Source organism: Falco naumanni, chromosome 8 (assembly GCF_017639655.2).
Source record: "Falco naumanni isolate bFalNau1 chromosome 8, bFalNau1.pat, whole genome shotgun sequence".
Lineage (NCBI taxonomy): Eukaryota > Metazoa > Chordata > Aves > Falconiformes > Falconidae > Falco > Falco naumanni.
In genome coordinates, this window is record NC_054061.1 from 31177551 (window position 1) to 31192209 (window position 14659).

The 14659-nt window shown below is 36.8% G+C and overlaps 1 protein-coding gene across 2 annotated transcripts in view; it reads left to right on the forward strand.

Moving 5' to 3' along the window:
- Positions 1–14659, forward strand: part of DPP10 (dipeptidyl peptidase like 10) — a 550146-nt gene that overhangs the window by 396258 nt on the left and 139229 nt on the right. For both annotated transcript variants that reach the window (XM_040604442.1, XM_040604441.1), the window contains exon 5: positions 9345–9419. In XM_040604442.1, the coding sequence (XP_040460376.1) occupies positions 9345–9419 (75 nt within the window). The remainder of the gene's footprint in view (positions 1–9344; positions 9420–14659) is intronic.

Here is a 14659-nt window from a genome sequence, read left to right on the forward strand (position 1 = left end):
TCATTAATCAAAATTTTCTGTGCTCAATGTCACATCTGCCTAATCACTAGTGCATAATTAGAATGGTGCTGGTTTAATGACTCTGCAGAGATGTCTTATATTAATAAAAAATACAGCACAGATCCAACATAGGCGGTGGCAATGCAGGTTCCCTCATTCTTCCCTATCAAAGGGTTTTAGTCATGGAAGTCACCTTTTGATGGAAGTTATTAGCCTGCTTTCAGTCTGCGTTCCCTCCTCAGTTTGCCTCTCTGCTCAAGCAGCCCACAGAAGTGGCAGGTTTTTCTTAGTAATGTTGATAATTGTCCATTGAAAATTGAACTGCCACAATAAACTCATTGCATAGTGGCAAGGGGCTAGTAATGACTCTTTGTCACTACTGATTGGGCTGTATTTGAACCAGCAGCTCAGATTTTCTTTTTTCCTCATCTCTAATTCCCTGAAGCAGTTTTCCAGTGTGTACAGATCACTGGCTCTTCTTTTGCATCTTAGAGACTGCCATTTCTGTGCAAAGTACATTTCTTTTATCCTTCTTTGTGTTGCTTATTGTCTGAAAGTCAGATAGCCCTACTGAAAAGCTGCTATGCTCACTATGCATGTGTATCAGCAAAAAAGCAGGCTGCACTTTTTAATAAACATATGTTATGTGTATAAAAAGTTAAACAAAAAACCAACCAAAAAGCAACTTTTAACACTACCTATAGCAATAGTCATGCACCTGGAATGAAGAAAGGCTAGTGTTTTGAGACACCCATTTCACTTCCATATGGAAGTATCTATCCAAAGTTCCTGAATTAAAGTGTGTGGGGTTTTCCAGTTTCATTAGGTTTTATTCAGATGTAGAAGAAATTACTGCACTTCATTTATACTTTTCAAATGAAATATTTTTCTGTAATCCATCTATTAGTAAAACAATATGGCCTTATATATAATTAAAATCAGCAAAGCAATATTATGGATAACAAATCCAGTGACATAAGTGAAAAAGAGTAACTTGTCAAGCAGAAAGAGTCTATTACCATCTGTGGATATCATAATTTGAAGACATTTTCTGTTACATGTTTGTCCTCTGAGTGTATTCATGTAGTGCATCCTGTTTAAGCTGTCTAATAAACAGTTAATATTCTGAGCCAGCGGCATATAAATGTTAACAGCTGGAGGCTGGGCAAGTCTTCTATTAAATGGAGCCAAAAAAAGCCCTAGACATTAATCATTGTGTGGCATCCTGATGTTTGCGATGCTGCCTTGATATGTGATTACAATATGGCCTCTATCATCTATCTGAGGTGCCTATCACCATTATCGTGACATGCCTACCAGTTTTTCAGCATTTAGCAATAACTTTAGTACACATTACAGTTCCAAAATAAGTACCATTATGCCACATTTATCTAACTAATTTCAGTGTTTAACAAGCGTTTTATTTATTCCTTTAGCTGTCACCTATTACATAAAGTCACTATGAGCATGTTACTTGTTCACACACAACCCAGCCTTGAGCTCTGGCTAAGGTAGAAAGGAGAACATGGAGGACCACATGGGGTCTTTTGCTCAGGGGAGGTTGTCCCTCTGGTCTCTTATCACGCTTCTAGCTCAGCCTCTTTGGTCTGTTTTGCAGTCCTTAAACCCAAATGAAAATGAAAAAAGCAAACAAAGAGATGATAGAAAACACATGTAGGGACCGTGTGTTCTGTTATGGTACTTTCCAAATGCGTTGAATCCTCTGAAAGAAACATTTAGAAACTTTGCCTTCATTTCTCCCTCTTAAAAAAAAAAAAAAAAAAAAAAAAAAAAAGGCTGGGATAATTACGAAAGTGGTAAGACTGTTGTTTGTATGCCCTCAGTTCCCCTGCTTTTGTGGTGGATGCATGCAACATGATTCAGACACCATGCATACACCCAAACAAGTACTCAGTCCAGGATCCTGGGTCAGAAATGAATCTAGCGTGACTCCTTAAGCCTTTGGAGAGTAGATGATGGGACATATTTTGAATCACCAAATAAGAGGATGTTGATTTGTTTGCGATGCCTGACAGTACAAGTATAATTGCTTTCAGTTTGGAAACTTTAGAATAGGGTCTTGTATTTACAGCAGATTCCCCCCAGCTGTATGCTTTGTTGTCTTCTAGAACCCAGTAATTCCTGACCTGCTCTCCCCCTTGATTTCAGCGCCTTTCCACAGCTCTTTTCAAGCTGAAAGGGAAATTGCATCCTAGTGCACAGCAAACAAGTATTACCGAGTTGCAAACTTGTTTCTAGGGGCTGGCCAGGAGTATGCCCTAGAGTATGTTGTATTGTCGTATTACTGTGGATCATCTTCACACAAGGGTGGAGAGAAGGATTACTTCTTGCTGCCTGCTAGTCAGGGGATGGCATCAGAAGGGTGAGAAGAGCAGGAGTAGTCTTGGCTCATGAATCATGATTAGGCTGTGGCAGCTCAGCTGTGAAAACCCTGTGCAGGCCTTGCAGCCAAACACAGAGAATGAGAGTTTTAGTCCAAGCAAAGCTTTTGGCAGGGACTGTTTTGTGGTGTTCTACAGACCGTTGTTCATAAACAGTCCTTCTTGTTGATAGTTCTCTTCTTTTTGATATTTTTTTTTTTGTTTTGTATTCCCCATCACTACACCCCTTTCCTCTTTTGATGGGAAACTCAGTGCAGCATCTCAATGCAATTGTAGTTCCTTTATTGATTAATGTAGATTTAATTGCAAAAGTAGTTTACATGCTTATATTTTAAAAGCCTTGAGTAAAAGATTAATGAAAGGGTGAATAATAGTAAATACATTAAACAACATTATATAACCACATAAATACTAGTAATTGTTGCAACAGTGGACATTTTAATGACCCACACATGTTGTAAATAGGTGGTTATGAACACTAACATTATCTCTGCTCTGCCATGCTCCTCTAAACATTAAATAACCCCTCAGCAAAACCTTTTCAGTAGAGGGGTTTTTAGGTGGTAGGGTTTATTGTTGCAGTGCACCACTATGCATGGAGATGGGAAAGCCTGACAGATGGAGGGGTTTGCAGTCACTGTGGTTTGGTGGTCGCCATTGTTTTTTGTCCAAGTGAAGGAGGTTTCGATATAAAAAATGCAGGAGACAGTACTGCAACCTGTCAGGATAGGGTAGCTCTCTGTGTGGGATCTCTCTTAATAATAGTCCTGATGAGATGATTCCTTGATATAGATAGAGTTCATATAGATATCAACTTGATATCTATAGATATCCTTGATATAGAAAATAGTTAAGGGTTAACTATATCAAAGATGGGGAATGGGACAGAGAAAATTCTGTGATTTACTGGTTAGACGTTGTTTTCTACTAGGGAGTCAATGATGTGAGGCTCCTTTGAGCTGCACAGGTCTGTTCATGTCTTTTTTTTTTTATCTCCTAAAATCACATCCTGTCCTAGTTTCAGCTGGGATGGACTGTTATTTTCCTAGGAGCTAGCGCGGTGCTGTGTTTTGGCTTTGACATGAGACTTTTCAGTTCCTCAGGCCTTGCTAGTAAAAAGGCTGGAGGGGCACAAGGAACTGGGAGGGGACACAGCCAGGTCAGCTCACCCGAACAAGCCAGAGCAGTGTTCCGTCCCATGGGACACCGTGCCTGGTATATGCCCCTGGGGGCTGGCCGGGGCAGGCAGGTCACTGCTCGGGGACTGGCTGCGCATTGGGCCGGTGAGCAGTTGCGTTGTGCACCACGTGTTCCCTTCTTCCTTTCCCTCTGGATGTTATTCTTTCCCTTCCCCTTTTCATTATAACTGTTATTGTCATTAGTCAGTGTTGTTAGTTCTTTCTTTTTTATTCTATTTCAATTATTAAATTGTTCTTATCTCAACCCCCGAGTTTTACATTCCTTTCCAACTCTCCTCCCCGTCCCTGTGGGTGAGGGGGGAGTGATCCAGCGGCTGCGCAGTACTTAGTTACCAGCCGGGGTTAAACCATGACCCACCTCCTCATGTGTGTGAAAGTATCTTGGGACTACATAAGGAGTTTCAAGTGAGTTTGGGGGAATTTGTTTTGTGTGTTTTGGGAACCACCTCTCCAGGATGGTCCCCATCCATAGGGCAGAGTTTTGCTTATATCATGTTTTAAGGCACGTTCATCTTCTGTGTTGGTTAGAAAACATGAGTGTTAACAGTTGCAACACATAGCATTGCAGCTTTTTTGGATCTAGATTAAATGCTAAGGTGACACAAGAAATAGCGCATTAAGAAATGTAACCTCAGAAAGCCAATTTTTTCAACATTCTAATTATCATGCATTTTTCTAATTACAACCTGGCTTTCTTTGCAGTGGTCCCCTGTTTTTATTGCTACAAGGCTAGCTCTTCTGCTAGGCTCCAGTCTCAGCTGCTCTCTTGTCTGACCACCCTGTGTTCCATCTTCTCCTTTCATTTGCAGCAGTGGCAATGGGTGGAAAAGCTAATTGTTCCCTTGGTTGCTGGTACCACCCTAGGAAACTGCTACAGGCCACATGCCTTCTCATTTTGCAGCTAGGGTAATTCTGTCCCATCCGATTCCTCTTATGCATTGCCATTTGATCGATGCCTGTCTGTTAAGTTGAACTGAATACCTATGAATGCTAATGAACTCGTATACATTGATGTTCAGTTATACATTAAAATCCTGATAGAGATTTAAGGATGTGATAGAGAGATGTGTAAGTTCCTAAGCAGTAGTATTGCCACCAGGCTTTAAAGTAACATCCTAGAGGTCTTAAAATATTTTATCCTGGATGAATAACAAAAAAAAAAAAAAAAAAAAATTTAAGCTAAATGTGTGTAAAGCGAGCATAAAACAATAATTGGAAAAGGATAATAATGGTAGCGTGGATTATGTTAAGTGTCTGGGGAAAGTAGAAGTACAAGAAACTGAAACAGAAGGATGGGTAAGACTAAAGTAAAAAACCCAACAACAACAAAGTAAACTCCACAAAAGTGAAAATTCCCTCTAATCAGTTTTAACTGTGATATATTATTTCAATTAAAACTATCCAATTGAAACTATGAAAAAAAGAGTACTATAAGGTATTTGACATTCTTACAGCTCTGAGCTAGACTATTATAGGTAACTTCCATCTGTCTGCTCTATGGTATATTTTTGAAAGACTATATGGTGCTGATTTAAATGTTATGGTAATTAAAATCCACAAAAGTAGTAAACCCAACATTTTATAGTAGGTAAAAGAATAGAGCAAAGATGAAGGGAGTAGCCAGTACATCAATAACTCAGAACCAGGTTTTAAGAAAACAGAAGAAATAAAAAGGAGCTGATACTGAGGGGCCCTTACTGAGGATGCAGAACCCAAACATAGCCTAAACCTTTTCTTAAACAAATCGTAACAGGCATTTCTGTTAACAGCAAAACAGATGTAAAATGGAAAATAAATAAAAAAAAGTCATCAGTGCAAAATATTGACATTGGAAATCAAACGTGAGAACATATTGTTCATCAGAATTTTGTTTTCCGTTTTAATCATCCATATGGAAAGGTGGAAGAAAAGCCAACTGTGTGTAGGGAAGTGGGGGTTGTCTCCTACATGTATTTGTTGCAGAATCGCTTTTTCTTTTGCTTTCACACTTACTGCCTCAAGCTGTTAACATCTTCTTTCTTGCCATGCAAAACTATGTTTAGCAAGACATATTTGGAATATGGATGAGAGAGAAAGCTGGAAAGCTGAAGGGCAAAAGAGTATTTAAATGCAGTGTGGCCTTTTGCCTCTGTTTGGCTTTTACCCTTGCAATTTATGGTGACAAGGAGACCAGCAGTCATTGCTTGTCCATGGCATCGTCACATCATGCATCACTGTCAGGAGAAGAATTAAAACTCTTAGCATATGAGGTATTTCAAAGAATCCTAGAAATGCAATGCTTAGTATGGTTAGGCCTAATTATACAATCAGTGGAGGTTTTGGTTGCGTGAGGAATGCAAGATCAGATGTAGGATCATTCTCTCATGTCTGAAAAAGTGAAATGGTGTCAAGTTCAGCAATACAGGAAAAATGGATGACAGATTTGTGAATTAAAAAGGGAAGACAGTGTGCAGGTGCTTAAAAAGCTGTCTGCAACAGTGTGAAATGCAACCAATTTAGGGATTCCCACAATTTGTCTAGTCAAAGTGTTTTCTAGTTGCATACGGGTTGTGGTTTTTGTAGGGATTTTAAGTCAGATGTGCCTAAGTAGAACTGACAAATACCAGGAACATGAGGACATTATCTTCCCTTTTTCCTTCTCTTCTGCCTTTCCTCCGTTGTGGTTTGGGAAGGGGGTAAGGGTGTATATGGAGTGCACAGTGCAGTACTGTGTCGAATTATGCCCAGTCTCCTGACTAGCTGATACCGTGCAGTGATGCAGAAAGAAACTAGCCCTGCTTCTGCATCCAGGGACTGTGTCTAATTAGCCAGCTATATTTTCCCTGTTTCAGAGCTTATTTGTCCAGAGCTACGTTTCTTAGACCTCAAGCACAGCTAAACCATAGAGGCATAGTCATAAGGGGCAGCATTTAGGTCTTGAGTGAAGTCTAAATAGCTCCTGACAAGGCAAGAAGCTTGAAAAATTGCAGATAGGCAGACATGATAGCGAAACAGCCGTCCTCTGGATTTTTGATAACAAGAACACCAAAAGTTTCTTAATTCCCACGGTTTCAAATATGATATTTTCCCAACACTTTCTTTAAAAGTCAAAAATATGTTCTTCGGAGAAGAGAACAAACCCTTGGGGTCAGAGTTTTCACAAACTTATTTTGAATGAATGAATAAATATATCTAATCCCTGTAGCGAATGTCCCAATAGACAATCTCCCAAGGGCTTGACTGGCATACATCTTGCCTCCTACAGCAGGGACTGAAACTTTCTTTTAAGTCCATCACCAGCTGATCCTATCTCCTCAGTCAGAGTCAGGCATCTGATGGTTGATGAAATACCATAGACATGTTTATGGGGAAAAACCATAATCTTTTGTTCGTTTTAGTGAACTCACAGATTGTAAACTTATTTGCCATGTTAGGCAGGAGGAATTTGTCAGGTGATTTTTATTTTTTCCCCTGTTTTTAATCTAGAAAGGCTTCTTCTGTGCATACAAGTAGACAGTTTCTGAATTTATTGCCAAAATTGTGCTTATCTTCCTCAAAAAAAAGTCAAACCAGAACTCTTAAGGAAATGTAAATCCCTTAAAGTGACTTTAAATCACTTAAATCTCTCTAAAATCCTATTAGAATTAAACATATATTTCCTTAAAAGCTTGATTGTAAATCCAAGTTTAAAAAATGGGCTAATAATGTTTATATGATGATTTAAGGAAATCATGATTGCTGTCAGTTTTGACAGTGCACATGATTTCTCCTGGTCTAATTTTTATTTTCTTTTTTCTAAAGTGAAACATTAAAAAGTAGGAAACAGCTTTGTGCTCCTTTTAACAAGAATAATGTCATTATACCAACAAAAAGAAAACTCTTTTGCCAAAGCCATTACCTGCAATCAAGGGATTATAGCTTATTGGCATTGCGCATACACCACGTGTCTGAGGCATTTCTGCATTTCTGGAGGCAAACAGAATTTTTCCAGGTGAGTGCAAGCTGAATGAACAAGGTCATCTTCAGTAGGATTCAAATGATTTTAAATCTCAGATCTACAAGACTCTATACTTGTATATAGAATATGCAAGTAGCTGTTGCTGATGTTGCCTCAAACTGCCAATAGTTTGTAGCTGAGCTACTCAGGTGTTTGCATTAAGTGCATCATTACTTTTGTGATGGCATAATCAGTGACTGAAGCTTCTTACTAAATGCATGAAATGGTAAGCACCTCACTCCCTGAGAATGAATTTGGAAAGCTGCCTGAGTTACATATTGCTGAAGACTGAGGTAGTGGGGCAATAATTAATGTACTGCTAGAAAGCAGAGAAATTTTACATCTACGAATGTTTTCAGTGATGTGCCAAGAAAAGGGATTGTTCCTCATAAATTAACATTAACATGGTCTCTGCTTAAAGATAGTTAACTCATAAAAGCTAATTTGAGTAGAAACCTGTTCTGAATTCTTTGTAGATACAAAAAGATGGTCTTCTATTTTTTCCCTCATCTTTCCTCAAGACTGCAGATTTATCTTCTAATCAAACTAATACACAGTTTCTCTTAAAAATTAATTTTTTCCCTTTGATTTCTTTAGATAGCTTGATTCTAATTATATTGCCTAGGAACCTGAGTTTAATCTGTATATCAAAACTTAGCAACTTTTCAGTTTATTGGAAGATTGACTTTGGGTTTTTTGGGGTTTTTTTTGGGGGGGTATTTTTCCCCTCTTTCTTTCTTTGGGAATAACTCCTTAGCTACTCTGAATGTATTAGTTTGTGACTTCTGGTTTGTGTACCTTAAACCCCTGTTGAATTCATTAGTTTAGCAGTGGGATTAGGCTGAACATAACAGGGTGCTTAAGAAGTAAAGTAGGGGAAAGCCTTCCTTTGAATAGTGGATAGATCTTGTTCTGCATAGCTATTTACTTATTTTCTTTCATCTTGTACCTTTGTGATTCTGTTATTTTTTCTGTCCTACTTTTTCTATTCTTATCTGCAATTTTCACTTCTCTCTTTTCCTTTCATTCTGCAAATAGTTGTCTTGAGATTAATTTAAAATTATTTCCTTCAGTATCCTTTAAAGCACATTCTTATCTTCCTCATACATTAGATGTATTAAATCTTTCTGACATCAACATTACCCCTTGATTTAATTACAGCCCTGAATTCAGTTGGGTGTCATGTAGTCTTGGATAGATGTAAAGCAATATTAGTTTTACAATGCTACCTTATTTTTCACTTTGCTCTCCTGTAAGCATTTTCTTTCCTATAAGAAAGAAGGTTTTTTTAGTGCAAGTTGTCTTGCAAAATATTTATATATGAACTGCTAAAAGAAAAGTAATAGAGACATAGTGCACACCTATTCTTTTTCTTGTATGTTATCTTTAAGCCTAACCTAGTGATGAATCTCCCATATAATCATTCCTGAAGTGCACACCAACAAAAGTGTCTTCCTTCATCCTCTGTAAATGAATTGGTTATAGTTGTTATTCTTGAGCTTAGTGCTTGCAGTCATGATAAAAAACTCATCAGCTTCTTAATTGGTATTTAGTGTTGAAGCCAGATTCATATGTTGCCATTGTACCGATACCAGCAAATTAGATGAAGAATTGAGTCCTTCATTTGTGAAAATTACATTGGTCCTCTAAACCAGATCTATTTTATGAATGGGAAGTTCAGTAAGAAAAAACAGTGAGAAAGTAAGAAAATTTGGAAAAAATGATCCTTCTTATTGAAAACTCACTTATATTGTTACTTCATTTTAGGTAACATTCAAAGCATCAAGATACTCTGTTTCACCAGACCTAAGATTTGTTCTTCTTGCATATGACGTTAAACAGGTAAGCCAACTATTTGTGATCAAAGAACTTCTAAATTAAAACCTGAATTAAAACCTTGTTTTGTATGTTTCGTCTGCAATTCCACATAATATAGCATAATCAATGTACTTGATTTCTCTACCCAAAACCTTATGATGCAATGATGGTGAAGCGTGTATTTAAGAACATACAGAAAAATTGCAAGGTTCTTAGCTAAGGTAAATGCTCACGGCTCCTTCGAAGTGTCTTGCTGGTTTTTGGGGTAGAAGAACCCTTACACTGTTCTGTTCCTAGCTGATTATGCGAAAGCCTATCTTTTTGAATTCCTTCTCTTTTAAACAGCTGTACATGTCATTTATGGACTATACTAAAAAAAACCAAATCAAGGTTGATTCATGTCATGGAAGTTTTATTGTTGGCTTCGGTAGTCCGAAAGTCTCTTGGACTATATAATGCAGTATATTCTTTGTTTCTCGTAGTATTTAGATATTTTGTGGGGTATTGTGTTGTCAAAAAGAGTTTAAATCAATACTGTCATATAGAATTTTCTGTAATAAATCTTTGACCACAAACAAAGATAGTTTTTATTAATTTCTTCTGTGCATATTGGTGTTTGTAGAGTGTTGTTAAAAAAAATGAACTGTTCGCCTTTACAGAAAAGTTCTGGATTGATACTCAGTAGTTACTCAAGCAAGTTTGGGTTGTGGGGCTTTTTAAAATATTTATTTATTTTGGAACAGTAAAATTTACAAATACCTGTTAATACCTGTCACCTTAGTATGAGAAGTCAATGTTAATTAATGAGAAAAAATTACTATTGTTTATCACATTATAATACAGTACAGTAGTTTCCTTATTGTTTTTGTGTTGGTAATTTATAATACAATAGCAGCATATTGTGGATTGCAATTCATAGAACAATAAAATACTCATTTTCAGTCAGTATACAAACCTTTATGACCTCCTGGTAACATTGCCATATTGATCTGTATACCTGCAGCTTTAATTGTATCTGCAAAGTGGAAAATGTGCTGAAAGCTGACCTGAAATATTCTACAAGTGTTGATGTAAAATGACTCATTTACTTGGTACTAGATCCAAGTAGGGTGTTCTTCTAGCAACTCTAGTGGATTCTGGATCAAGCCTTTTTAGCAATATGCATATATCGATAAACTAGGAAAGAGCTGCAGCTGTTGTCGGCTTTTATTGTGAAGGGTTCCAGTTTCATTCCTGTCTGAAAAATCCTTGCTCCTTGATGGTTCCCTTCTTGGTTGCTGCTTATTGTGTGAAAGAGTTTAATAATCCCTCACACTTACTTAATTTCCTTATTTGACCTATTGAAAATTTCATTTTGGATGGGTTGGTCTGTTTGGGATTTTCTTAGTAATAGCACATACAGCTAATCTAGAAAAATAAGGAGAACATGAAAGTATCCGTCAGACTTTGTTACATCTAAATGTAGTAACATCAGGGATGGATCCCTGCCCCACAATAAAGATGGTCCATTGATACGCAGCTTGCTTGCAATGCATGCTGAATATATTACTTTGCAGTAGAACTCCCTTTACATATTTCATTCTTGGTTTTGTTGCAAAAATAAACTTTTCATTCCTTTTACAGTCCAGTTGCTGGTAGGTACTTAGAGGAATGAGTTTTGCAGCATTTACATCTTCCATCTAGTGGTTTCCTTTGCTCAAGTAAATTGGTAAGAAGTAATTAAAATGAGAAATGAACAGGGCTTGGCAATCAATCTGTGATGGTATTCCAGGATGGCATTGCATGAGGTTTGTGATTCTTACTCTCAAGTGCTCCAGCTGGGCTCATGGCTTTCAAGCCAGAAACATACTGTGATTGTTGCGTCCTCTAGAAGTGGTGGTGGCTGTGCTAAAATTGGTTATTAGCTGGATGTTGTCAGTCAGATGTAAGTAATAATAATGCCACTGAGGTCTGTTACCTTCTGAGAAGAATCTGTAGCTTAGGATGGAAGCAAAAATAGCCAAAGAGTGAAAAAAGTTAATTCTGTCAGAAGTTACAGAAAATATTATTGTGAAGATGTGGTAAAAAGTCTCTTTTTCCACCAAATTTTCTGATTCTTAGGATACTTGTTAGGCTGGGGAGGCACTTCTGTATTCTCAAAACCTGTAATGCCTTGGAAAGCCTGTTGATTTCTCCATAACTAATGCTTTTGAATAATGTGAAGGTTTAAGTTAGTGTTTGGTCTTCTTCCCCTCCCTGCCTTTTTTTCCCCCTCTTCCTTAATCATAGCTACTTAGTGGGTCTGGATGAGAGGAAACCCACCTGTCTACCTTATTCCTTTGCCCAGCTGTTAACTAAATCATTAAATATATTGCCTATAAAATTAATATTAAACAGCATAACTTAATTGGAGATTTTCAAATTATTTCAGTAGAATCAGGTCAGATTCTTTCATTATATCTCATTCCAGTGTAACTTTTTACGAAACTGAGGATTTGCTTGTAGTCCTGTATTACAACACATGGTTGAGTCTTTAATAATACTCAGTTTATGGAACTACAAGTAACTTTGTGTTTAGCTGTCCTCAGCATCTGTTATAAATTCCCACAGATCTCTAGGCTTTATTACCTATGTTTGCCCCTTATTTTTCCTTCTTTGTTAAGATTTAGGTTTATAATTGCACTGTAATATATTTGATGGGATTTCTGCTTTTGCAGACTGTAAAGACTTTGGGTTTTTTAGATGGTTGTTTACATACATTAATCTGTGTTCTTTGTAACATACAGTAATACAGCTGGAACACATTTATTAATCAACAGTTTTATAAATAAGCCAGTGTGTTTCGGCTGAACAGATTGGAGAAAAATAGAGACAAATGTTTCTTCAAGACATTTTGTCATGAAATTGTAATTAGAAACAAGGTTATTTTGATATTTGGATTAAAAATAAATGTTGAGTTAAATAGTTGAATATTTATTTTACTGTTGTCAGCATTTTCTTTAATCTGTTTTATGCTTGGAATGGCAAACTTTAATTAAATTTGCAGTTGTTTCAGCACAATTAAGAATGTCCTCTGCATAACGTGACATAAATCTGCATGAAAATAAGCCATCTTTGAATACAAAAGTAATAATTGAATGAATCATTTAAATCATGCTTAATAGAAGGAAGAAAACCATTTCATGTGGCTTAACAGCTGTTTTGGTGTAGCTTTCTAAAGTTCATGTGGAAGAAAATTTCTTAAAGTGTTGTAAATTGATTTCTGGACATCAAGTTCTGTCCATCTAGATCATAGCAGGTCACAGAATGTAAGCCAGTATTACTGGCGTAAGTACTGTGGCTTCTGGCTTTTTCTTTTGCAACAGAAGGCTGTGGCAATTTTAGAGGTACTTTCTGTGTTTTCTTTGCTGCAGTACTCCATAGTTTTCCAGACTTCTGAAATGCTTTCATAAATTCTCTGAGTTTTTTGACTTTGCCATAACTTGCATGGATTGACTGTGTGTAGTTCATATTTCTGTCACTTGTCATAATTTGGTTGGGAACACTGAAAAAGTCTCATTTTGCAAGGCAACAGATCAGTAAGTATGAGCTAATTTGAGAAATGAATGCTTACGTTCCTGCAGAGTGTCCTGCCATCCTGATTCTTCTGGGACAGTGTGAACACAGCAGCAGGGAGACCATTGTACGTATGCAGAGGGGATAGTTTAGCAGTGCTACGTCTTTTTTATTTTCCTTTGAAGATTGTCAAGGTACGAGCAAAGAATGTGATGCTCTGAGAGGCAGAGCATCCAAGCCAGTTGAGATTTCCAGAGGAAAGGTTGCTTTTAATAAAGACTGTGTTTAAATTACTTTTATTTTTTTTCTTACTCTGTTGGTGGTATTATTTACAACTACCAAAATCAGATTTGTAGATTTGATTAGAAAACGAAAGTCAAACACTGTGTTCTTGCAGTAATTTGCAATTAGCAGTGGAGTGAGCACTGGGGTCCTAAGAAATTCTTTTGTCATTGGGGAACTTCAGTGTCCCTCAGCAGGAGCTTGTACCTTGCAAGTTGTCCCTAGAGTCTGTGTGAAAGGAAAATAAGCTTTATTCTGGATATTAGTGGGTTTTTTTCTCAGACATCATAGGAATGTTCTCCCTATGCTCTTGCTAGGATATAATACGGCACAGAAGAGCAAGTAAAGAAGTAAATGAGATCAGTTGCTCTCCTTCTTTGAAAGTCCCCTTCTTTTTTTTCTCTAACTTGATTTAATAATCCCTTCCTTGTGATTTTGTTTTTCTTTTCTTTTGCCTGCTTTCAAATCCCTTTTGAATACCAACTTTCAGGAATTTTTCCTACTTTATTCTCTTTGCTATTACTAATGCAGCATTTTCTGCTTTCGATGCAAGATGAATTATGTACGGGTTTTTTTAGCTTTTGGTTCAGAAATGTGCTTAAAAAACAGATTAAAGTTCAGTTCTAGTTTAGAAGCATAAGCAGTTATACACTCTCTAAAAAAGGAAATGTCTTCCTGAATTAGGGCTTCAAACTTGTAATCTTTTTTAGCTAGAGAATTTTAATAAAACAATGTATTTAGCTTAAAGCACTGTGAAAATAACTTAAGAAATCTTACAGTAAGATCAGGATGAAGAATAATCCAATCTTTTTCAGGAAGGTAGGAGAAAAATATTTTTACATCTAAACATCATTCATTCAGTAAGAATGAAAAATATTTCAAAAGTGTGTCTGAATATTTGTAGTTTAATGTATTGAAGTAAAGATGAGATTCTGAAGCAATGACACCCTCAGAGAAAGAAGTTATTTTTCTGCTGTGTGCTGATGCCTGTCATCACTTTGCTGCTATAATATCTATTTTTAGAGGATAATGATAGGGAGTACTGACCACAGTCTACAGCAAATGGAGGACAAACGGCAACAAGTGACACACAGGTCAAGCTTTTAGAGATTGCCTCTGATAATACTGGCTTACTCGAGTGCACTGAAAGGATCTTCAGGAGTTTGTCTGCAGATTAGAAGAATCCATGAGGGGAAAAATTCAATGAAGTCTTAAATTACTATTATCTGTTCTGCATTAGGAGATTGTCTTTCAGTCAATTAGATGGAAAGTAAATGTTCAATTGTCAGTAGTTGTCTTGGTCAGTGAAATTAATTACTGAATTTTTTTCTGCAAAAATCAAAGGATGAAGAAAGTATGTTGCAGTATGTCTCAATTTTAACCAAGACATTGTTTGGTGTTATGTGTGCAGGTCTTTTCAGTAAGATAGTTTATACAGTGCTTATGAA